This window comes from Esox lucius, chromosome 7 (genome assembly GCF_011004845.1).
Source record: "Esox lucius isolate fEsoLuc1 chromosome 7, fEsoLuc1.pri, whole genome shotgun sequence".
Classification (NCBI taxonomy): domain Eukaryota; kingdom Metazoa; phylum Chordata; class Actinopteri; order Esociformes; family Esocidae; genus Esox; species Esox lucius.
The window spans coordinates 37,212,155-37,236,780 of NC_047575.1; the positions used below are offsets into that span (position 1 = coordinate 37,212,155).

General features: G+C 43.1%; 1 protein-coding gene across 3 annotated transcripts in view; it reads left to right on the forward strand.

The window, feature by feature from the left end:
- The window catches only part of slc7a1a (solute carrier family 7 member 1a), a 42,242-nt gene extending 17,860 nt beyond the window's left edge, over positions 1 to 24,382 (forward strand). For 2 of the 3 annotated variants that reach the window (XM_029120960.2, XM_029120961.2), the window contains exons 3-13: positions 425 to 607; positions 780 to 938; positions 1,134 to 1,299; positions 1,370 to 1,503; positions 7,187 to 7,409; positions 11,256 to 11,395; positions 13,458 to 13,560; positions 17,420 to 17,628; positions 18,544 to 18,695; positions 20,683 to 20,791; positions 21,509 to 24,382. In XM_029120960.2, coding sequence (XP_028976793.1) covers positions 425 to 607; positions 780 to 938; positions 1,134 to 1,299; positions 1,370 to 1,503; positions 7,187 to 7,409; positions 11,256 to 11,395; positions 13,458 to 13,560; positions 17,420 to 17,628; positions 18,544 to 18,695; positions 20,683 to 20,791; positions 21,509 to 21,690 — 1,760 coding nt within the window. In that variant the 3' untranslated portion in view covers positions 21,691 to 24,382. Of the gene's footprint in view, positions 1 to 424; positions 608 to 779; positions 939 to 1,133; positions 1,300 to 1,369; positions 1,504 to 7,186; positions 7,410 to 11,255; positions 11,396 to 12,341; positions 12,479 to 13,457; positions 13,561 to 17,419; positions 17,629 to 18,543; positions 18,696 to 20,682; positions 20,792 to 21,508 lie in introns of all 3 variants that reach the window. The other variant, XM_029120962.2, reaches the window with a different exon arrangement.
- Positions 24,383 to 24,626: the final 244 nt, after the last annotated feature.

Sequence of the window (24,626 nt, forward strand, 5' to 3'; positions counted from 1 at the left end):
CACCGTACCCAATGAGGCACGCCCTCACTTACTCAAGCTCATCACCTCAACAATACTTACTATTCTTCAGAGGGACGTTTTCGTTGACGGCGTTCTCGAGCAGACGTGTTCTGTTCACAATAAGCTGCTACATTATTTTTCTCTTCGGGTCAACAGGGGCTCAGTGTCATTGGCTCTATCTCAATCGAACTGGCGCCAACTAGATTCATTGATTATTAAATCATTACTAACGGTATTGAAAATATCTTCATCTCTGGTCATTATATACAGGCTGGATGCAGTGGCTCCTGGGTTACTGGCGAACCATCTGTACTATGAGTGGATGAACCCAGAAATCTCACCAGAATTCTGCTGAAATCCATTACTGCAAGGGTATTCAGCATCCTCCCTAACCTGAATGTCATCTCCTGGTTCCGGTCCCCAGGTCCGGCCATCGTCCTGTCCTTCCTCATCGCGGCGCTGGCCTCCGTCATGGCCGGCCTGTGCTACGCCGAGTTTGGGGCCCGCGTCCCCAAGACAGGCTCCGCCTACCTCTACAGTTACGTCACCGTGGGGGAGCTGTGGGCCTTCATCACCGGATGGAACCTCATCCTCTCCTACATCATAGGTCGGGACACGCGCACATGAATTCACGTCGGCTTCGGTTTTGAATTCGTAGAGCCTTTGTAGACATTGAAAACAAACTGTGTACAGACCTGAGTGTATTACTGTTTACACCTCCGCCACTCCACCTTCCTGCCCTCTCCCTTCTCCCTGTCTGTCTTTCCATCCCTCCCCAGGGACCTCCAGCGTGGCTCGTGCGTGGAGCGCGACCTTCGATGAGTTGATCGGGAAACACATCGAGACATTCTGCAGGCAGCACATGCCGATGAAGGCCCCCGGGATACTGGCAGAATACCCGGACCTCTTTGCTGTGCTCATCATCATCACCCTCACAGGTTCACACACACACACACACACACACACACACAAACGCTTTTATACACCTGCGTTAACACACACACACTCACACTCTCTTCCCCCCACCCACCCTCCCTCCTTCCCTTAAAATGGAGTCATGAAAAAGAATCAGTAAGCTGGGGAAGTTGAAGCCGACCGCAAGCCCGGTGTGTTCCTCTGTTGTGTCCCCGCAGGCCTGCTGTCGTTCGGGGTGAAGGAATCAGCGGTGGTCAACAAGGTGTTCACGTGTGTCAACATCCTTGTGCTGCTGTTCATGGTGTTGTCCGGACTGGTCAAAGGGACCCTGAAGAACTGGCAACTAGACCCTGATGTCATACTGCACGGAAACACCAGTCTCAAGTAGGCCATCTCACACACACACACACACACACACAGTCCAGCGGTGTCTCTGATGATCCACATCTCCCAGCTCCACAGAGCCCTTGCCGTTGGCGGAGAGTCTCGGTGTTGGAGGCTTCATGCCATTTGGTTTCACCGGCGTCCTGTCAGGAGCTGCCACCTGTTTCTATGCCTTTGTGGGATTCGACTGTATCGCTACTACAGGTCAGTCTGTGTGGGAGGAGCCAGATGTTCGGGGGGAGGGGAGACGTGTTGGATTGGTTGGAGCCCACCACCCCTTGGCCTGAGGTCTATTCATTAGGAAACACTGTAGTAAACCCTGAATTCAGATTGGACACTTTTGGGCTCGTCCTTTGGCCTCTGCGTAGTGCTTCCTCAAGGTCCATATACCTCCCTCTATCGTTCTTTCTCCGTCTCATTGTCTGTCTCTCGCTCTGTCTATCTCTGATATGCCAAAAATACACTTTATTCCGCTTGCTTCTGTTTTGTTTTTAGTAAACATGCTGTGACTCAAGTTTCCATTTCATTAATATTCCATGAACAGGCTAAACTACCCTGATCCATCTCCTTGGCAACTCAGCTGTCTGCAATGTTTTATTCCTTTACTTGATTTACACTTGTATACACCCACCCACACAGATACACTACACTATATACACACACACACACCCACACACACCCACACACACCCAGAGATTAAACACCCAGACAGATAGAAAGCCAGAGAGATGGACAGCCAGACAGATAGACAGCAAGGCAGATAGACACCCAGACATTAAACACAGACCGACAGCTGGTCATGAGTAAGGACAAGGCTCAGGGGAGGGTTCAAGGCTCAGGGGAGGGTTCAAGGCTCGGGGGAGGGGACAAGGCTCAGGGGATGGGACACGGCTCAGGGGAGGGGACAAGGCTCAGGGGAGGGGACAAGGCTCAGGGGAGGGGACAAGGCTAGCTTTGTCTGTGTTCACTAGTCCCATTCACAACCAGGGTGTCCGGGAGGTCAAGTCATTTACTGAGAAATATTGTGCCCCCTAGAAAGCCCTTCCTGGCAATCAGAAACATGTATTCAACAATGCAGTGCTACAAAGAGACGTTACCCTGACAACTAAAACCAGGTCATATATGTTTAGTTAAGCTTCAGGATTAAGATTTCTTTGTCTAATCCTGATTTTATGGTATTTGGGTAAGTTATGTTCAGGTTAAGTTCAGGATAAGGGGTCATGTATGTTCAGGTTCATTTCAGGATTAAGGTTAGGTATGTTCAGGTTAAATTCAGGATTAGGGTAATGTATTTTCAGGTTAAATTCTGAATTAGGGTCAGGGTCTAGTCTTCTAGAGGGGGATTGAGTCTTTTGAACAGGAGGTGTGTAGAGGGCAGTGTGTGTATGTGCGTGCCTGTGTTTTTGTGTAGGGAGCACGACGTGTGTGTGATGTAGAGGGTAAAAGAGTCACTAGAGTGTGTTCATGTCTGGCCTCTAGCAGTGAGCCAAACCCTGTGACACAGAATGGACTGTAAATAAGGACCATGTGGTTGCATAGTGTAACTAAGTGTTTTGCCTTGTCTGGTGTGTGTCTGTTTTTTCTGGTCAAGGTTTCTGTGTTGGAGTGTTTATTGTTTGTTTATAGCCCTCCCAATATATTCTTCTCCCCTATAGCCCAAAACTTCCTCCTTCCCCCTCCCTGCATTTACCCCCAACTTCCTCCTTCCCTCTCCATCTCCACCCCTCCTGTTCTCTCACTCTGATTGGCTGATGTGTACTTGGTTTGTCTGGGCATGTTTCTAACTTCTTTAGCAATGTTCACATGTGCACACACACACATGCAAACACACACCTTGCACAAAAATGCACACACTGACACCTGTGTTTTAATTGCATTGTCTTTTGTAGCAAGAATTTTCAACAGTGAGATTCAAACTTGGTGTTGTTAGACAGAAAATATGTAAAAAAAAAAAAAAAAATAGTTAAATAATCATAATTCAATTCTCCAGTTGTGTCAGAATTATGGCACTACTGTACCAAACTGGCTTAAATTAACATACGGCTTCAGTGCCAATAGAAGATGTGTTTCTACTTAAGAGACATGCAAGCCCACGCTTAGTCTCTCTCTCACAGACACAAGCACACACACACACACACACACGTCTTGTCAGATCAGCGTTGTACTGAAGACTGATCTGCCCACCAAACTGAAATTATGTGATTGGTTGCCTCAAATATTGAGGGTGGAGCTTGCATTTCAGTTGGGCTGTGCTCTGAGAGGACATTTTAAGGCTTGTCGATGCCCTAAAACTTTACCTTAAACCTTTCACCCAGAGAAACATACAGCATTGTGTTCAAAATGTTTTATGTACCTTAATCATTTTAAATGTAATGGGACGTTAGCTTTGGGTGTTAAGCAATGCCCTTATATTTGAGTCAACCACATAATATCTGCCTTCAGGTCAAACACATATCTGTCTTCCGGTCAAACACAATATCTGTCTTCTGGTCAAACACACAATATCTCTGTTTAGGGGGTTCTCCAGAACAAGAGTCATGATGACAGTCATGAGTTTGGCAGCTGGGAAACACAGTGGCTGTCATCCACCTCTGTTAAAGGATGACACTGCCAGGACAGGAGGAACCGTTAGAAGGAACTGTGCGTGTGGGTGTGTGTGTGTAAGCTGTTGGCGTGCCAGTTTCCAGATCTGTGTTGTAATCAACAGGGTAGCTCGCCTAGAAAATATTGCTCAACAATGTGAGTCTAAATATAAATATATATGTGTATGTATGTATATATATCTATGCGTGTGTGTGTATGTGTATGAAAAACAGTTGCAAAACCAATTCTACCCCTCAGGAGTCCTTCATGGTTGATTAATGACTATAGTGATGAAACCTGTTTACAGAGCTCCTATTTAGGTGGTAATGGCTGTGTTAACTCTTAAGGTCATTAACAGAACAGAGGCATTTATCCTGCATATAATGTCATTCCACTACATCAATCAGTCAAATGTATTTTATATAGCACTTTTTACATCAGCAGTTATCACAAAGTGCTTTTACAGAGACCCAGCCTGAAACCCCAAAGAGAAAGCAACAACAGATTCATGCACAGTGGCTTGAAAAGATTTCCTAATATTGTAGGTCAGAATTTAAGAAGAAACCTAGAGAGGAACCAGGCTCTGAGGGGTGGCCAGTCCTCTTCTGTTTGTGTCAGGTGAAGAGTATAAGAGTACAAGATTATAATAATTAATAAATGCATGTGGGATGATTAGTGATTAGTGCCGTGTGCCTGTCAACAATGTTTTTAACTTGATTAATCCCAGCTCTGTTAGGGTTGTTCTCTGTGTTTGACTTGATTAATCCCATCTCTAGTCGGGCTGTTCTCTATGTTAGACTGGATTAATCCCAGCTCTAGTGGAACTGTTCTCTGTGTTTGACTTGATTAATCCCAGCTCTTGTGGGACTGTTCTCTTTGTTTGACTTGATAAATCCCAGGTCTAATGGGACTGTTCTCTGTTTGACTTTATTAAACTCAGCTCTAGTGGGGCTGTTCTCTGTGTTTGACTTGATTAATCCCAGCTCTAGTAGGGCTGTTCTGTGTCTGACTTGATTAATCCCAGCTCTAGTGGAACTGTTCTCTTTGTTTGACTTGATAAATCCCAGGTCTAATGGGACTGTTCTCTGTTTGACTTTATTAAACTCAATTCTAGTGGGGCTGTTCTCTGTGTTTGACTTGATTAATCCCAGCTCTAGTGGGGCTATTCTCTGTGTTTGACTTGATTAATCGCAGCTCTAGTAGGACTGTTCTCAGTGTTTGACTTGATTAATCCCTGCTCTAGTGGGACTGTTCTCTGTATTTGACTTGATTAATCACAGCTCTAGTGGAACTGTTCTCTGTGTTTGACTTGATTAATCACAGCTCTAGTGGGACTGTTTTCTGTGTTTACTTGATTAATCCCATCTCTATTAGGACTGTTCTCTGTGTTTGTCTTGATTAATCCCGGTTCTAGTGGGGCTGTTCTCTGTATTTGACTTGATTAATCCCAGCTCTAGTGGGGCTTTTCTCTGATCCTATTGAAGGATATACTTTGTGTGTCCTGTTCAGCGTTGAGGTCATGTTTAAGTTTAGGCTTTAGGTCAGCTTTAAGTTTAGAGTTGAGGTCAGGCTTATGTTTAGGGTTCAGGTCAGGTTTAAGTTGACGACTCACACCGCCCTCTCCCACCTGGAAAATGGCAACACATACATGATGATGCTGTTTGTGGACTACAGCTCCGCATTCAACACTATTGTGCCCACCAAGCTTGTTCCTAAGCTCAGGACCCTGGGACTTAAGTTGATGACACACACCTCCCTCTGCAATTGGATCCTGAACTTCCTTACAGGCAGACCCCAGGTGGTGAGAATGGGCAACCTCACCTCCTCTAAACTGACCCTGAACACTGGAGCCCCACAGGGCTGCATACTCAGTCCCCTCCTGTACTCCCTGTTCACAAACGACTGCATGGCCACACACAGCTCCAACGTCATCCTCAAGTTCGCAGACGACACTAGCATCCTGGGCCTCATCTCCAACAACGATGAGACCGCTTACAGAGAGGAGGTAAGGAACCTGGCTACATGGTGCCAGGACAACAACCTTTCTCTCAACGTCTGTAAGACTAAAGAGATGATCGTGGACGTCAGGAAGCAGCAGAGAGGGGGGTCATGCCCCCATACACATCGATGGGGCTGAAGTGGAGAGAGTCTTCAAATTCAAGTTTCTCTGTGTGTTCATCAAGGACAAACCTGGTAGTGAAAACGGCCCAAAAACAACTATAATTCCTGAGGAGACTCAAGAAACTTGGCATGTCTGCAAATATTCTCACCAACTCCTATAGTTGCACCATTGAAAGCATGCTCTCAGGCTGCATTACTGCCTGGTGCGGCAGCTGCTCCGCTGCAGACCGCAAGTCCCTCCAGTGGGTGGATGATGCAGAGTGCATCATCGGCTGCCATCTCCCCTCCGTGCAAGGCACCTACCATACACAATGCCTGAGGAAAGCACCAAACATCATCAAAGATCACAGCCACCCAGGCTATGGTCTGTTCACACTGCTGCCGTCTGGTAGAAGCTACCGGAGCATCGAAGCACGTACTTCAAGACCCAAAAACTGTTTTTTCCGTCATGCCATATGGATCCTCAATCCATAATCATAATGATCACACACGAACATTCCAGATGCTCTGATTCCCTTTCAGGTACTTTAATGGACATTAGAATATAAAAAATGCATGCTGGTTTACATTTTCTTTTTCAGTGTATATTACTGCTATACTTGCCATTTCTACAATATTCAATACTACTACTAATATTGCTGCTAATTTGCAGTACTCTTTTAAACTGCTGCTATGTACAGTGTAATGTATGTGATCACATTATCCTCTTAATATATTTAAAGCTGTGTGTACATTTTCTTAATTCTCACTACGTGTTTGTAGTGTGCTATGCAATGATTCATAAGCTTATTGCACTCATATGTATTTAATATTTCAATAACTCTATCAATTGATGCTAGGTCACCCTGTTATGAATATTGTTGTCTCGCTATATTATTATATTATATTATTTTCTGTCTCGCTATATTTCTGCTTATATACTCTTTGAAACCTGAAACCTTAATGTATGGTTAAGGTCAGGTTTAAGTTTCGGGTTGAGGTCAAGTTAAATGTTATGAATTGGTGTGGCATGTGTGATCTACGTTTGTAGTAATATTCAAGAAAAATCAACAACTAGGGACACATTTGTTGGATTTCCGTTGACTTGTGACTTTCCTACTCTGTCTAGTTCCCAGGAGTTTTGTGACGTTGCTCTCATGGTAACCTCCCATTTGACCTCTGACACGTGACCTCTGCTCCCCAGGTGAGGAGGTGAAGAACCCTCAGAGGGCGATCCCCATCGGCATCGTGGCCTCCCTCCTCATCTGTTTTGTGGCCTACTTCGGCGTTTCTGCCGCCCTGACCCTGATGATGCCCTACTACCTCCTGGACAACAACAGCCCCCTGCCCTCTGCCTTTAAATACGTCGGCTGGGAGGGGGCCACCTACGCTGTGGCTGTGGGCTCACTGTGTGCCTTGTCCACCAGGTACACACACACGCACGCACACACACACACCAGGTACACACGCACGCACGCACACACACACACACACACACACACACACACACACGTCTACCAGGTACACACATCCACACACACACACACACGTCCACCAGGTACACACATCCACACACACACGTCCCCCAGGTACACAAACACACACACACACACATCTACCAGGCACACACACACACGTCCACCAGGTACACAAACACACACACACACACACACATCTACCAGGCACACACACACACGTCCACCAGGTACACACACACATTCAGAACATACACACACACACACACACGTCTACCAGGTACACACATCCACACACACACACACACGTCCACCAGGTACACACATCCACACACACACACGTCCCCCAGGTACACAAACACACACACACACACACACACACACACACATCTACCAGGCACACACACACACGTCCACCAGGTACACAAACACACACACACACACACACACACACATCTACCAGGCACACACACACACGTCCACCAGGTACACACACACATTCAGAACATACACACACACACACACACAACAAGTCTACCAGGTTCCTCCACATAGAGAACACACACACAGACACATTGATAGTGTAGCTATATTAAGGGAGAACACACTCAACCAGTGACAAACACACAAAAACAGTCAACGCACACATTTTTCAAGAGAGTTATTAAAAATGTACAGGATTGTGACGAACTAGCACAGGCGTGCACACACACGCACACAAACATGCCTGCTTCTGTGGTAGGTGAGGTTAGCCCCACACCACCAGTTGTGTATATATTTAACCATGGCGGGGATCTTATTCCCAGGCTTTCTATTAATACCAGGGGGGAGTCAGTATATTTTGGCCACGAGGCCATCAGCCTAACAGGTTATGTAGCAGATTGAACCACTGCTGTGATTAGAGTTCAGAAGAACGTGTATTACTGACCCCATGTATGATTAGAGTCCAGAACAACGTGTAGAAATAAACTCATGTATGATTAGAGTCCAGAACAATGTGTAGAACTGTGATTAGAGTCCAGAACAACGTGTAGAACTGTGATTAGAGTCCAGAACAACGTGTAGAACTGACCTCATGTATGATTAGAGTCCAGAACAACGTGTAGAAATAAACTCATGTATGATTAGAGTCCAGAACAATGTGTAGAACTGTGATTAGAGTCCAGAACAACGTGTAGAACTGTGATTAGAGTCCAGAACAACATGTAGTACTGACCTCATGTATGATTAGAGTCCAGAACAACGTGTAGAACTGTGATTAGAGTCCAGAACAACGTGTAGTACTGACCTCATGTATGATTAGAGTCCAGAACAACGTGTAGAACTGTGATTAGAGTCCAGAACAACGTGTAGTACTGACCTCATGTATGATTAGAGTCCAGAACAACGTGTAGAACTGACCTCATGTATGATTAGAGTCCAGAACAACGTGTAGAAAATACCTCGCGTAGACCCGGAAGGAACCCCATTATTTACATTCACACTTTCATTTTAGGTGTTTTGTTGCTAACAGTTTTTAAACTTTCATATATTCCATTAAATGCTTTGGGTCAGTGGGAGTTACACTGGTTCTGTGAGAACTCCTTTCATTGTGCTGCGTTATGTTCAACTCCCAAGTAAATGGACGGTGACACATCTTTTTCCATTCTGTATTCCAGCACGTGTCTGTATGAAATGATGACAATGAGCCATTTAGAAATGACAGCATTTTGTCCCCCCGTTTAAATGTCTATCATGTCTAATATGGAGCCAAAGAAACACAAAAATGTGTCACAGTCCAAATACTGTACTTTTGGAGGTCATTAGGAATGACCCAAAATGCAGAGGGCTTAATCTTCCAAGGCTGTTAAGACGGGGTTCTGGACCAGCTAGCTGATAGTCATTCCAACATAACAACATACTGTATCTCCACTATTAAACATATGTATGTTAGAGCTGGAATCTGCACTGGTGAAATTGCCACGTTTGCAATATTACATATTTATTGATTACTGCACATCATTGCACCTGGGATTGAATAGTTGAATATTTTTTGGAATGTCATTGATCCCAATGCTGGAGGTTTCTCCCTTTCCTTGTGACACCTTAACAGAAACAATGACAAACGGGCTGATATGAACAATTTCTTCCCAGATTTCAGCTTTAATGGTTGTGGTTGTTTTATGTTGTGATTATTTGCTGTCTTTTAACCATTTGATCCCGGGTTGTATTGTAGAAGTACAGCGATTATCAGTGTGTGACGGAAGGCCACTAAGAAATGAAATATGAAATGTTCAGCTTCATGTGGAATTGCAGTGAGAAATTGGTTTAAATTGAAATCACCTGTTTGATAATGATGTCCAATGTGTCGTGCTGTTCTGCTTCTTTTAATCAGGGTCTATACTGACGTGGTTGAAACCAGTGTATTAAGAAGGGTACAAAATGCCATTGAAGCTCACTCTAACCCTCTGTTTTAAATGACGGGAAATTAACTCTTTAAATTAACCTTCTGATTAACCATTCAATCAACATTTCTAATTAACCCTCTTATTCCTCAAACCTCCTTAATCATTATCATAACCTGTCCTACTAAATCTCAGGCCTGTGATTGGAGGCCGCAATCTTCAGTCAAATCTCAGCACTGCTTATATGTTGGGTGGAGGAAACAACAATACAACAATTTAAATTGTTACTATATTTCCAAACGATATTAAATCTGCACTAGGTAGGATTTTCTGTAAAAAAAAACTATTTCAGCATTTTGCAATTACTCATCGGTCAGAAAGTGGTTCAACACCAATGCCTAATAGAGAATGAAATTGTGAATAATAATATGAAAAAAATATCTGTTCCAAAAAAAAAAGCTAACTCAGGGTTCAACATTATTCTTTGCCTTGCTAATGTTAGCTTAGGGTTCCTGGATGCTAACTATAGAGAGCTAGTCTCCTGAGGCTTTTTTGCTGTTTTCTTAGTGTATGCTGTGGTAGATAAGGGAGGAATTGGCAGTTTGTCATCCTGGTCTCTAGCTGCCATTATAGTTTGTTACACTAAATGAACTACACTCCGTATGGCATGCTAATGCTATATATATCATCCAGGTAAAATGCGCTTTCAAAAAATAAGCCAAGGGGGTAGGCCCGCCTCACAGAAGGTGATTGGCTGGAAGGCCCGTCTCACAGAAGGCCACTGGCTCCAACGGGATTGCTGGAACAGAATTGTCTGGAAAGTAGCGGCACACTCCAATAATAATATATTTATTCCACTGGCACTGAGCTGTCTGTGTTGCTAAACAACTCATAAAGGGCCTCATTAGCTTACACACCATGTTCGTAGTGGAAAAAACCTTAGTTTTTTTACTGAAAAGAATCCTACATAATGCAGCTTTAAACTAGATCCACTCAGAACGACAATAATGCAACTTCTCAACCTAATGAAAACTTCCTCAACCCAAAAAGCAAATCAGAGATCATTGCAAAGTAATGTAAATATACTATTTGGAATCCAAACACCATGGATACGATTACACACGCTGACCACCTTGGATCCTTTTCCAGATAGTTGGTCTTTTGACCAATCACATCAGTTCTTTTCACATCAGCTGTTTTTCAGAGCTGATCCGATTGGTCAAAAGACCAATTAGTAAAAAATAATGAATGACTAAATGCAGCAATGTTGCCTGTTCTCAGGACCCTTCCTGGTTAACTGACCTGTTCTGAGGTCACATCCTGGTTTACTGACCTGCACAGCTCGGCCTGTTTTCTGTGTGTGTGTGTTTGTGCGTGCATGTGTACATGCATGTGTGTGTGTGTGTGTGTGCAGCTTGCTGGGAGCTATGTTCCCAATTCCTCGTGTGATCTGGGCCATGGCTGATGACGGTCTGCTGTTCAAGTACATGGCAGAGATCAGCCCGCGTACCAAAACACCCCAGTCCGCTACGGTCACCTCTGGCTGCATGGCAGGTGAGACACATCACTAAAACCCACCGGTCACTCACCCCTAACGATGCAAAACCATACAAACATTTCTCCACAATCCCAGATTTTCTAAAAGTCCTTGTTGAAATACTCAGAATCTTCCTTTTCATTCCATTGTGATTCTGGAAATCTTCCAACTGGTATTTTCGGGAGAACTGTGATCTCTGGAAAGGTTGTCGGAGTTCTGCGAATCTAACATTAACGGGTCACTGGTGGTCAGGTTTTCACACTAATGGGGTTCATTGGGGGCTACATTTCGCTCTGGAACTTTGCTGACTAACTCTGGCATCCTTTACTTGTTTGTACATGGATGAATGCATGCTGTCCAATCAGAGGTCATCATAGCCTGGGCACTAACTGTTTCTATATTTAACAACACTAGAATGTGTCCTGGTCTTTAAAAACGTTCTAGATTAATCCAAAGAAATAGGTCTAACAATCACCCAAACCAGATTAAATAGGGACTTGTACCAGTCCAATGACTGTTACCCAGGTCTACATGTTTAAACAGACCGGTTGAAAGACTGTTACCCAGGTCAACATGTTTAAACAGACTTGTTCCCAGGCTAAACTAGAGGTTTCCATCAGAAGGATCATTGTTAGTGAGCGTGTACTTTGTAACTGGATGTATTTTATAGGTGTGTGTATTTTATAGGTGTGTATTTTATAGGTGTGTGTATTTTGGAAGTGGGTGTATTTTAGAGGTGGGTATATTTCGTATGAAGTTGTGTGACTACATGTCTGTTCCTGCTCTTCACTAGTGCAACACTAGTTTAACACTAGCTCAACCGCATTCTATAAATTCCTCTCTGTTGCCTGTCTCTTCACCCCCTCTTGTCCCCCCATCAAATCCCAAACCTGTTGACTGTAATTCCAATCTACCAAAACATACCCCCTTTCCTCCCCCCCATTCTCCCATCCGTCCCCCCAGTCTCCTGGGCTCCATGTTTCCTCTCCCTCGTATAATATTTGCAATGTCGCGCGACGGCCTGCTCTTCTCCTTCCTGGCCCGCATCAGCGAGAGGAAGACACCGATCATGTCTACCATGGCTGCTGGGGTCATGTCTGGTAAGCAGGGTCAGAGGTCAGGGGTTAAAGGAGACGAGGTTAGAGGTCTGGGGTCATTGGTGGAGTAGATGCATGGGTGTTTAACTTCTTGTGGTCTTAATGAGGAGAGAGGTTGATTTATCTTGTTGTGGTCTTAATGAGGGTTAAGTTAAATGTGCACTCTGGTCACATGATCATCCAACTGAAATTGACAGCTAAAAAGTGATTGGTTAAGAAGACAAAGTAGGACTGATATCCGATTCTATTCTGTTGAATCACAGAGAGAGATTCCTCTCTCTAAGTAACCTGCTGCACAACTGAATCTCATTTTGATTAGGCTTGTGATTGGTGGAGATGTCTGTAACACTGTGAGATCAATTTTAGTCAGGGTAAGTTTCAGAGGACCTTGGCAATGTCATGTGACCAGAGTATACCTTTAAACAGGTGTTGTTCAGAGTGCTTTGACCTGGTTTGTCATATGAGGTCAGTACAGTCAACCAGATTGGATTGCACTGAACATCAGGAGGTTTTGTGTGGATGACCTTTGCTAAATGCTCTTTCATGTTTTTGCATAACAAAGGTCAGCTTTGTGAGTGATGTCACTCCATATCCAACCCAGGGATGTTTACTAATCTGACAAATTGTATGCAGCATGCCATAGTAGAACAAACATTTAATGTCCTTTTTAATTAAAGGTGGAGTGCAGGATTTTGGCAATGAAGTTCCAGGTAGTTTGGCATGGCAGTGCTTACAAATGTTAGTGCTAACACTAGCTAGAAACTTCCTTCAACCTGAAAGCAGAAACATATCAAGCTTATCCAGACAGTTATCTGACACTGGGAACATGGATCATGGACTTAATTGCCAAAATCGCAAACTATCCCTTTAATTACTAAATTGTGATGATTTTCTGTCTCTCTCAATTCTCTCGATTCCTTTCCTGCTGTCTCTCACCTTCGCCATTTATCCCTCTCAATCTCTATCTACCGCCCTCTTCCAGCTATCATGGCTTTCCTGTTTGATCTGAAAGACCTGGTGGATCTGATGTCTATAGGAACTCTACTGGCTTATACCCTGGTGGCTGCCTGCGTCCTAGTTCTCAGGTTGGTACCCCAAACCGTACAGGTGGATGTCAGGAGGGTGTGTACTAGGGTGGCACCATATTGGAAATAACTGACATTGCGATATTTAGTTTTTCTGCGATATGAAAAAATACAGGATGTATTCACCAGATGACTTGAAAAGCTCTGTTTGAGAATAATTCATTATTCTATAATGATTGGGGTGATTTTGTCAGGAACTAAAAATTTTAATAAAAATCGCATCGCATCGCATCGCATCATCTTCCGCTTAATCCGGGGCCGGGTCGCGGGGGCAGCAGTCTAAGCAGGGATGCCCAGACTTCCCTCTCCCCAGACACTTCCTCCAGCTCTTCCGGGGGGACACCGAGGCGTTCCCAGGCCAGCCGGGAGACATAGTCCCTCCAGCGTGTCCTAGGTCTTCCCCGGGGTCTCTTCCCGGTGGGACGGGACCGGAACACCTTCCCAGGAAGGCGTTCCGGAGGCATCCGAAACAGATGCCCAAGCCACCTCAGCTGACCCCTCTCGATGTGGAGGAGCAGCGGCTCTACTCTGAGCTCCTCCCGGGTGACCGAGCTTCTCACCCTATCTCTAAGGGATCGCCCAGCCACCCTGCGGAGAAAGCTCATTTCGGCCGCCTGTATCCGGGATCTTGTCCTTTCGGTCATGACCCAAAGCTCATGACCATAGGTGAGAGTAGGAACGTAGATTGACCGGTAAATCGAGAGCTTCGCCTTGCGGCTCAGCTCTTTCTTCACCACGACAGACCGATACATCGACCGCATTACTGCAGAAGCTGCACCGATCCGTCTGTCAATCTCCCGTTCCATCCTTCCCTCACTCGTGAACAGGACCCCTAGATACTTAAACTCCTCCACTTGAGGCAGGCACTCTCCACCAACCTGAAGTGGGCAAGCCACCCTTTTCCGACTGAGGACCATGGCCTCGGATTTGGAGGTACTGATTTTCATCATTTTAATAAAAATCTAAAAATGAAACTGAAAATGACTTTTTACCTTTTGACTTATTTTGGGTTGTTTAATTTATTATGTTAATTTAATACACTGTTTAATTCACCATGGTTCTATTGTATTCATGTAATACTCTTCTATCAATTCAGGCTAAAGTCAATGAGCTAACATGTTATGATATTAATAATGCATGTTGCTTACCCTAAAATAAAGGGGCTCATTTGTGAATGAAGAGGATACAGGAGGCTTTATCTCAGTACTCCAACCAGGTTAAAACAGAGCTTGCTCTATGGAGGAAGTTTCATTATCACAATAGGGAATTAATGTGAATGACAAAATCAAATCAAAAAGTAATTTAATTTTATGACATTACAAATTAAATTACAAACCTCTTTTTTGAAAATAGAAACATATCTTTTAATTTAAACCATTTGAGAAATCCTGAGTGGTTTACAAAAATTAAATACAGTGTTTGTAAAACAAATATTTTGTAATAATAAAATAATAAAAGCAAAACCTAACTAATAAATACCAATGAACTTAACATGAATAGCAAATATCAACACAGAACCATTGTATTTCACAAACTTATGTTTTTAAAATAAACAGTGCCAAAGGAAAACAGTGTTGATCATCATGGCTAGACAAATGCCGATTTAATAAAACCTTTCAACTGTATAAAATCTGGTTTCTTTCTAAACAGAGCACCTAATAAAAAAAAAAAAATGTCTTTCTCACAGCTGAAGAATAATATAGTAAATCTAAATGTTATTCAAATATAATAACTTGACTTTAAGCATGTATACATTTCTCACTCAAACTTAAAGGTTTTTGGCCAAGAATACCAGTCTATTCACCATTACAGGCTTGAGGCATGACCGTTGCCAAGTGACAATGTTGCCACTTGTGCTGAAAAGCCTCTCTGAGGGGGAGCTTGTAGTGGGAATTGATAGATACTTGCAGGCAAGCTTGGCGAGATGTGGAAAGCTTACTCTGTTTTCCACCATGCAAGTGGATCTTCCTCTTTGTCTATGGAAGGCAGGTAGTTTAATTCTGCTTCCACAGCATCCTTGTGGGTCAGAGAGGAATCACCCTTTGCTGCAGCTCCACTCTGTTTAAAGAAATATCCCAAGGACTTCTTGGCTTTCTTTGCCTGGGACGTATCAGCAACTTCAGGCTCCACTTCAGTGCTGCTGCTTGACGTCTCCTCCTGGCATTCCATCATTTCTGATGACACTCTGGCCTTGACTTGGGGCTTGTTGTCTTCACTGATGAAGTCCATCTTGTACCGGGGATCCAAACAAGAAGCCGCATCTAGCAGCTCCTGAGTAGCTTGTTGATTTAGTGCAACATCTCAGTTTTCAAGGTCTTGGTCAAGTCTGTTTCTCCCTCTTGTATTAGCAGCATTGAAGTGTTGAAGAGGTGAAGAACTGGGTTCACATATGAGACACTAACATAGTCTTCTCCTGAGAGTGCATCTGTGAAATCCAGCAGTGAACCCAGTGACTTACTGACAGATTCCAGGACATCCATATCTTGCCAGGTTAGAATTAGATGCCGTGTCTTCCTGTCCTCAGACAGGACCTGAGTTATAGCCTTCTGCTGCTCTAGTATCCTGCTGATCATCTTCTGTCTGGAACCCCAACTTGTTTGGCATTCTGATATGAGGGAATGTGAAGGTAGATTGAGTTCCTTCTGAGCTCTTTCAAGAGCACTTCTGTCCTTCCAGCTGTGAGAGAAGTGACCCACCAGCTTCTTGCAGACACCTGCAGCACGGTCAATGGCGTCCATCCTTTTTCACTGCATTTTCTAAGCACTTCCAGAATTGCATTTCTCTTACAACTCTGGGATGGCAATTTGAGAAAAATAGTTGCGTGATGGCATTACATACCGCTTGTCAAGCGACTGGATCATGTTATCAATGTTATTGAATCTGTGATTTCTCTCTGCCGTTTGGAACCTTTCTCGTTTGGTGTAATCCTGGCAAAGGCATCCGAAATAGATTGGACGGCATTGAGATACTTTGCACTTGTCATACGAAGATTTGTGGTGCCGGCTTAAATGATCGAACAAGCTGGTCGTGTTGCCTCGTGTTGTGGCAACAATTGCAAGGCACTCTTGACAAAGCACCTGTTTTTGGTCAACATCATCCTGTCTGTAGCCAAAATATTTCCATATAATCGACGATGCATTTCTTTTTGCAACCAAATTCTCAATTTCGGTCTTTATTTCCCTTTTCCTTGCTCATCATTTCGTCACGTGTAAGCAGAGCCTGCTTGTCAACCACTTGCAGCAACGAACTCTGTGTTTAAAAAAAAAAAATAATAATAATAAACTGTGTATCCAATAACCCATAAATTGGAGTAGAGTACATTATATCAGACAAATATAATGCTAGTTTAACATTTAAAAAAATATATATATATTGTAGACTGATATATGTTTACATTACTAAATCACATGTTCTGTGATGTGACTATTCGCAATGTCGAAACAATATATCGTGCAGCCCTAGTATGTACTGATCTCCTGATGGTCCTTCAGCCCCCTGTTTACAAACCTATATTGTACACTACACCTGCATAATATTCCCTATATAGTACACCACTTCAGACCATCACCCTATTCCCTACATAGTACACCACTTCAGACCATCACCCTATTCCCTACATAGTACACCACTTCAGACCATCACCCTATTCCCTATATAGTACACCACTTCAGACCATCACCCTATTCCCTACATAGTACACCACTTCAGACCATCACCCTATTCCCTACATAGTACACCACTTCAGACCATCACCCTATTCCCTATATAGTATACCACTTCAGACCATCACCCTATTCCCTATATAGTACACTACTCAGGATGCCATGTGTGACACAGATAATACCTGCTAATGTCCCAGGTACCAACCAGAGCATCCCAGCTCCTTGGCCTATCAGATGGCCAGTACCCAGGAGGAGGCGGAGCTGAGCGATGGAATTTCCACCCCCAGCATGGACATCCTGCCGGGGGTGAAGGAGCATTTCAGCCTGAAGACTGTCCTGTTCCCGGACAACTCTGAACCTTCAGTCCTGTCTGGATTCACTGTCAACATGGCTGTCAGCCTCATGGGTAATGAAAATGACAGGAAAACACATGTACAGTTAGGTCCGGAAATAATTGCACACTGACACAAGTTTTGTTATTTTGGCTGTTTACCAAAATATGTTCATGTTACTGTTAAGTAATGAATATGGGCTTAATTTGAGTGCAGTCGATCAGCTTTAATTTGAGTGTATTCACATCCAAATAGGAGGAAGGTTTTAGGAGTTCAGATCTTTAATATGTAGCTCCTTCGTTTTCAAGGGACCAAAAGTAATTGGACAGTTGACTCAAAACTGTTACATAGACAGGTATGGGCTATTCCTTTGTTATTTCTTCAATTAAGCAGGTAAAAGGTCTGGAGTTGTTTCCAGTTATGGCATGTATGGCATATCCAAGTCTACCATGAAGAGAATATTTCGTAAGAGCAAGTACAGAGGGTTCACCACAAGGTGCAAACCATTCAAAAGCCTCAAGAATAGAAAGGCCAGGTGCATATGGATATATTCTGCTCAGATTCTATCAAATTCAGCGAAGTTGATTGGACGGTGCTTCACTTTACAGATGGACAATGACCCAAAACATAATGCGAAAGCAACCCAGGAGTTTTTTAAGGCAAATAATTAAATAATTAAAAATTAACAATTTATTTATGATTGTGTTAATTTGTCTAACTTGAGACCCTGAAATAAGGGGACTGTGTATGAAAATGGTTGCAGTTCCTAAACTTTTCGTACGATATTTTTGTTCAACCCCTTGAATTAAAGCTGTAAGTCTGCACTTCCATTGCTTCTCGGTTGTTTCATTTCAAATCCCCTGTGGTGGTGTACAGAGCCAAAACTATGAAAATTGTGTCATTGTCCAAATATTTCCAGACCTAACTGTATATGCTAACACTTTCACAGAAACAGACACACAGACCTTCACTCTCCTCTCGTCCTGTAGGATGTCTGATTCTGGTGTTTAGTATACTAGCAGTCCAGGGAGGATTGGCAGTTTGGAACATGGTAGTTCTGACCGTCATCTTCATTACGTGTCTTCTTCTCACCTTCATCATCTGGAGGCAACCTGAGAGCAAGACCAAGCTGTCGTTTAAGGTACCGTACCATGACACTATGATAACTCCACTATGACCCCACAATGACCCTAACACTAAGACACTGCTATGACCCCACAATGACCCTAACACTAAGACACTGCTATGACCCCACAATGACCCTAACACTAAGACACTGCTATGACCCCACAATGACCCTAACACTAAGACACTGCTATGACCCCACAATGACCCTAACACCAACACACTACTGTGACCCCACAACAGCCCTAACACCAAGGCATTACTATGACCCCACAATGACCCTAACACCAAGACACTACTATGACCCCACAATGACCCTAACACCAAGACATTACTATGACCCCACAATGACCCTAACACCAAGACATTACTATGAACCAAACTCCAAGACACTACTATGACCCCACAATGACCCCAATCCCCACAGCCATCCTAACACCAAGACAATTTACAATGACACCGATCAGCCATAACATTATGACCACTGACAGGTGAAGTGAATAACACTGAATCCTTATCATGGCACCTGTCAGTGGGTGGGATATATTAGCCAGCAAGTGAACATTTTGTTCTCAAAGTTGATGTGTTAAAAGTAGGAAACATGGGCAAGTGTAAGGATCTGAGCGACTTTGACAAGGGCCAAATTGTGATCGCTAGACGACTGGGTCAGAGCATCTCCAAAACAGCTGCCCGTGTGGGTGTTTCTGGTCTGCAGTGGTCAGTACCTATCAAAAGTTGTCCAAGGAAAGAAAAGCAGTGAACCAGCGACAGGGTCTTGGGGGGCCAAGGCTCATTGATGCACATGGGGAGTGAAGCCTGGCCTGTGTGGTTCGGTCTAACAGAAGATCTATTGTAGCTCAAATTGCTGAAAAAGTTAATGCTGGTACTGATAGAAAGGTGTCAGAACACACAGCGCATCGCAGTTTGTTGCGTATGGGGTTGCGTAGCCGCAGACCAGTCAGGGTGCCCATGCTGACCCCTGTCCACTGCTGAAAGCGCCTACAAAGGGCACGTGAGCATCAGAACTGGACCACAGAGCAATGGAAGAAGGTGGCCCGGTCTGATGAATCTCGTTTTCTTTTACATGACATGGATGTCCGGGTGCGTGTGCGTCGCTTACCTGGGAAACACATGGCACCAGGATGCACTATGGGAAGAAGGCAAGCTGGCGGAGGCAGTGCGATGCTTTGGGCAATGTTCTGCTGAGAAACCTTGGGTCCAGCCATTCATGTGTATGTTACTTTGACCCATACCACCTACCTAAGCATTGTTGTTTAGGTAGAGACCATGAGCACCCTTTCATGGCAACGGTATTCCCTGATGGCATTGGCCTCATTCAACAGTATAATGCGCCCTGCCAAATAGCAAAAATGCTTCAGGAATGGTTTGAGGAACACAGGAACAAGTTCAAGGTGTTGACTTGGCTTCCAAATTCCCCAGATCTCAATCCAATCGAGTATCTTTGCAATGTGCTGAACAAACAGGTCAGATCCATGGAGGCCCCACCTCGCAAATTACAGGACTTAAAGGATCTGCTGCTAACGTCTTGGTGCCAGATACCACAGCACACTTTCAGAGGTCTGGTGGAGTCCATGCCTCAACGGGTCAGGGCTGTTTTGGCGGCCAAAGGAGGACCTACACAATATCAGGCAGGTGGTCATAATGATATGGCTGATCGGTGTACATTTGACTGTCATTCTAAAGAGTGGTGCTTGGGTTTAATTTTAAAGATTGTTAAACCCTGGCAAAGAAAATATACAATCTGTTTGTTTGTCAAAGAGACAGCCAAGCATCAAGACTAACCTCTCCTTCATATTGATTCATTCAACTCCATACCTCACACGTACAGCACTTCACACCACAACATCGAAACACTTTGATGACCAACGCAAAAAACCCTCATTCATGCCACCACAGGGCGGAATCTGTAACCTACCTGCAGTGCAGCTCTCCCCCCGGTGAGGAAATTAACTCTATGTGACCTCTGTATTTGTCCACTGTAGGTCCCCATGCTTCCATTCATCCCAGTGGTCAGCATGTTTGTCAATGTTTACCTGATGATGCAGCTGGACCGGGGCACCTGGGTACGCTTTGCCATCTGGATGTCCCTTGGTAATGCTTCTTCATTCCCTTTAACACGTGTCATGCATTAAGTATTGGACCCTGGATAGACATTCCCTTTAAAAGGACGTTTTACTGCTGTCCATTAATACGCTGTTGATGTATTGTTGTGCCGTCAGTATTTTAGGTTTAGTGTTCTATAGATTATAACTAAACTCTGTGTTGTGGGTTTGATGAACTGTAGATTATAACTAAACTCTGTGTTGTGGGTTTGATGAACTGTAGATTATAACTAAACTCTGTGTTGTTGGTTTGGTGAACTATAGATAACTAAACTCTGTGTTGCAGGTTTTGTGAACTTAAGATTATAACTAAACTCTGTGAGTTGCTGGTTTTGTTAACTATAGATGATAACTAAACTCTGCGTTGTAGGTTTTGTGAACTATAGACCATAACTAAACCTTGTGTTGTGGGTTTGGTGAACTATAGATTATAACTAAACTCTGTGTTGTGGGTTTGGTGAACTATAGATTATAACTAAACACTGTGTTGTGGGTTTGGTGAACTATAGATTATAACTAAACTCTGTGTTGTGGTTTTGGTGAACTATAGATTATAACTAAACTCTGTGCTGTGGGTTTGGTGAACTATAGATGATAACTAAACTCTGTGTTGCAGGTTTTGTGAACTATAAATGATAACTAAACTCTTTGTGTGTTTTAGGTTTTGTGAACTATAGATGATAACTAAACTCTTTGTTTGTTTTAGGTTTTGTGATCTACTTTAGCTACGGTATCCGCCACAGTACAGAGGCGGCCCTGGCTCGCACCTCTCCTGATGTGGAACTGAATGGTTACAAGACCAGCCACAACGGAGAGGACATGGCACCTGAGAAGGAGGCCTTCCTGCATAATGGCCTGGATGCCCAGGGAGAGGACGGAGATCTTTAGGGAGCTGGGACCTGGTCGACATCAGCGTGCCCTATCTCGCTCTACAGATTGACTTTGGCTTGGGCCAGTTTCCTCATTTTGGAATGTTCTTTTCTAGTTTTGAACTGGTGTCATGAAAACCCACCTGTTTTAGACTACACTATCTCACAATGGTATATACACATGCAGGTTCTCGTGAGTGCTTCTGGGTAGGACAAAGACTATTCTAATGAGGAAAGAGAATTGTACAGAGACTGATCTACAAAGACTATTCTAATGCAGACTCAAGAGAAAGGTAAGCCTAATGTAGATGTCTTGTTGTGAGCTCCCCAACACAGGGCAACAGAGCAGACATTTTGGGCTCTTTCTCCTTCATTTTGGGGAGGGCGTGGGGTTTTGTGACGGGCTGGTGGTGGTACGTAGTGTTACTATAGGGAACTGGGTTTCACTGTGTGCTCTATTAAAATATGTGATTTTCTCACAGCTTGGCCAAATGGGGTGCCGTTACCAGTGCAGTATTTTATCACCTCAAATAACCTTCAGATGATAAACTTGAGATGCAGTTTTGAAAACATTTTATTGGTCCTTAATTAATGAAATTACTCCTTGTTTTGAATTTATGTAAAAAAAAAATTATGGCCAAGCATGTAGTTTTCATGAGACAGCAATAGTATGTTCAATACATTATCTGATTAAGGACAAGTCAGCCATTCTGTCTGCATGCTTTGGTTTACACTCCTGTTGAATTAGGACTCCAAGGATGTGCTGATTATGTGCTCTTTAAATCAGTTTAGGGGGTTTTATGTTTCTAGTCTAAACTGTCACAACCTCCACTAGCAGGATAAAGCTTTTTTACTTCTCCCCTTTCAGTGAGGTGTACTAACAGTGACACCACTACTAAAGGTTGCTATGTGCGCAATTTGAGTACATCTTAAATATGTGGCTGGACTCCAAACACAAAAAAGTCCCTTAGACACTTGCCCTAACCACTTTCCCTCCAGGGAATCCCCATCGAAACTGTATTGGAGATGCAGTGTGATTGCCATCTCAAATGCTGGTCCAACTGTAGTCTCATGCCTAACGCTGGTGGCTGCCAGGTGTCACATTCAATCAACAAAACTACATTTTTGTGTTGGACTCACACCTTATTAATCAGACACCTTGTGATGTGTGTAGCTACTTAGTGAATTCCGTTGTGAGTTAGCTAACTCCAATCAACACTCTCCCCTGCTTAGGGCAAATACACTTGCAAGCACACTCGAATGAGACTATTTAAAATTACATTCAAGAGCAGAGGGTTTAGGGGCTGTCTACTTTTTGTTTGAGCCCAGGGATTTTCTGGATATTATTTACATTTTGGTAATTTACAATCCAGTGATAGGTAGTATATATATTTTTTTCTTAACATTTTCTGAACATTTTGTTGAAGGGGGGTGCTTAAAATGTATTTTGTATATTTACAATATAGGGCAGGTAAGTATTTTTTGTTTTGTTGGTTTCTAGGGTATTGTGTAACAGTATTTGTTGTCGTAATTGCCCATCTTTGCTCCCTCGACGCCTGGTGAACAGGAGAATATTGCGACCAGACCAGTGATTGACAACTGATCTGTAAATGTATTGCTAATCAGTAGCTTGATACCTGAAAGGTGATTCCTGCTAGGTGAGCAGATGATTATTTGTCACAGTGCTGGCTGCTGTGTTTAACTCATAGACTTAGCTAAACATATCATCTTTATTGTTTCTGTGAGACCTAGGAGAGCACGGTTCTGTGAGAACGCCGGACAGTGTCATTTGGGTTGTCTCCATTTTAAACTAGTCAATATTCTACTACTTCTATGAGGTGAGCAAACCGCCACCTGGGATGTGGTGTTTGAGCAGGTATCAAGCCAAGTTTGGTGATTTACAGTCACCTGCTGTCATGGAATGTTCGCTCACAAGTATAGTTAATATCTGATCCATCCGGATGACTCAGTGGCCCATGCTCAAAAGAAATTGAGTTCTCTATCTATCTCTATGGTAAACGGCAGCTGATGTAGTCTCTACTGGATGCCTTGATACTACCACGGCATCTAGTGGTCACAATCTGAGTGTGTTAGTGAACGTGGTTTATGGTGTGGGTTGGCAATTAGGTTTATTAATCTTTGCATTATGAATGTTCCTAACAAAACATCTACTTCAGAAGACCTGAATGGTAATTTCTTACATATTCTTTGTACCCTGGAGGTAGCTCGACTGGTCATATGTAATGTTTAGCTAATTATATTTGCGGATATAAGGAACTACATTTGTAGCTATAGTTATGATAATTCAAACAAATTAAAGGTTTGGAGTAATTCAGTAAACATTAAAAAAATAAGAATAGGTATCACAGCATGTTTGTATTTAATTTAATTAGCTCTAGTTTATTTAAAAATAATTGCCAAGTACTATTAGAATTTACACATATTTGGTGTTTTCAAGAATCAATTCACAGAAATAAAAACAATTTGTTTATAGGCAAGAGATTACTTTTTAACTGTTATAATATGCACAAAAAAGGTCTGTATATAAAATATTGTTCATATTTCTTGCAGTAAATTATTTGTAAATTGCAAAAAATTCCTTTTTTTATTTTTGAATGCCATTGTGCATGGCTTTGTGTTTTTATGTCTGATGATGTCATGCTGTGATTCTTTGAGGGCAGAATAAATGCAACAGTACATTTTTCAATACATTTGATTGTTATTGTTGTATGACTACACACCAAACCAATTTCTTGCCAACCGGTTACTAGCTCTTTAAGCAGGTATATGGTCATGTTCATTAAACAGAAACAGGGAGGGACAAACTCGATTGACCCTAGATCACAGCTTTTTTTCTGTCTTAAGATTTTTTCATACATGGTGCTAGACTGAACAGGACCCCGTTTTACCAAGTTCTAAGATGTCTGTCTATTAAACACTTGTACCCTAAGGGTT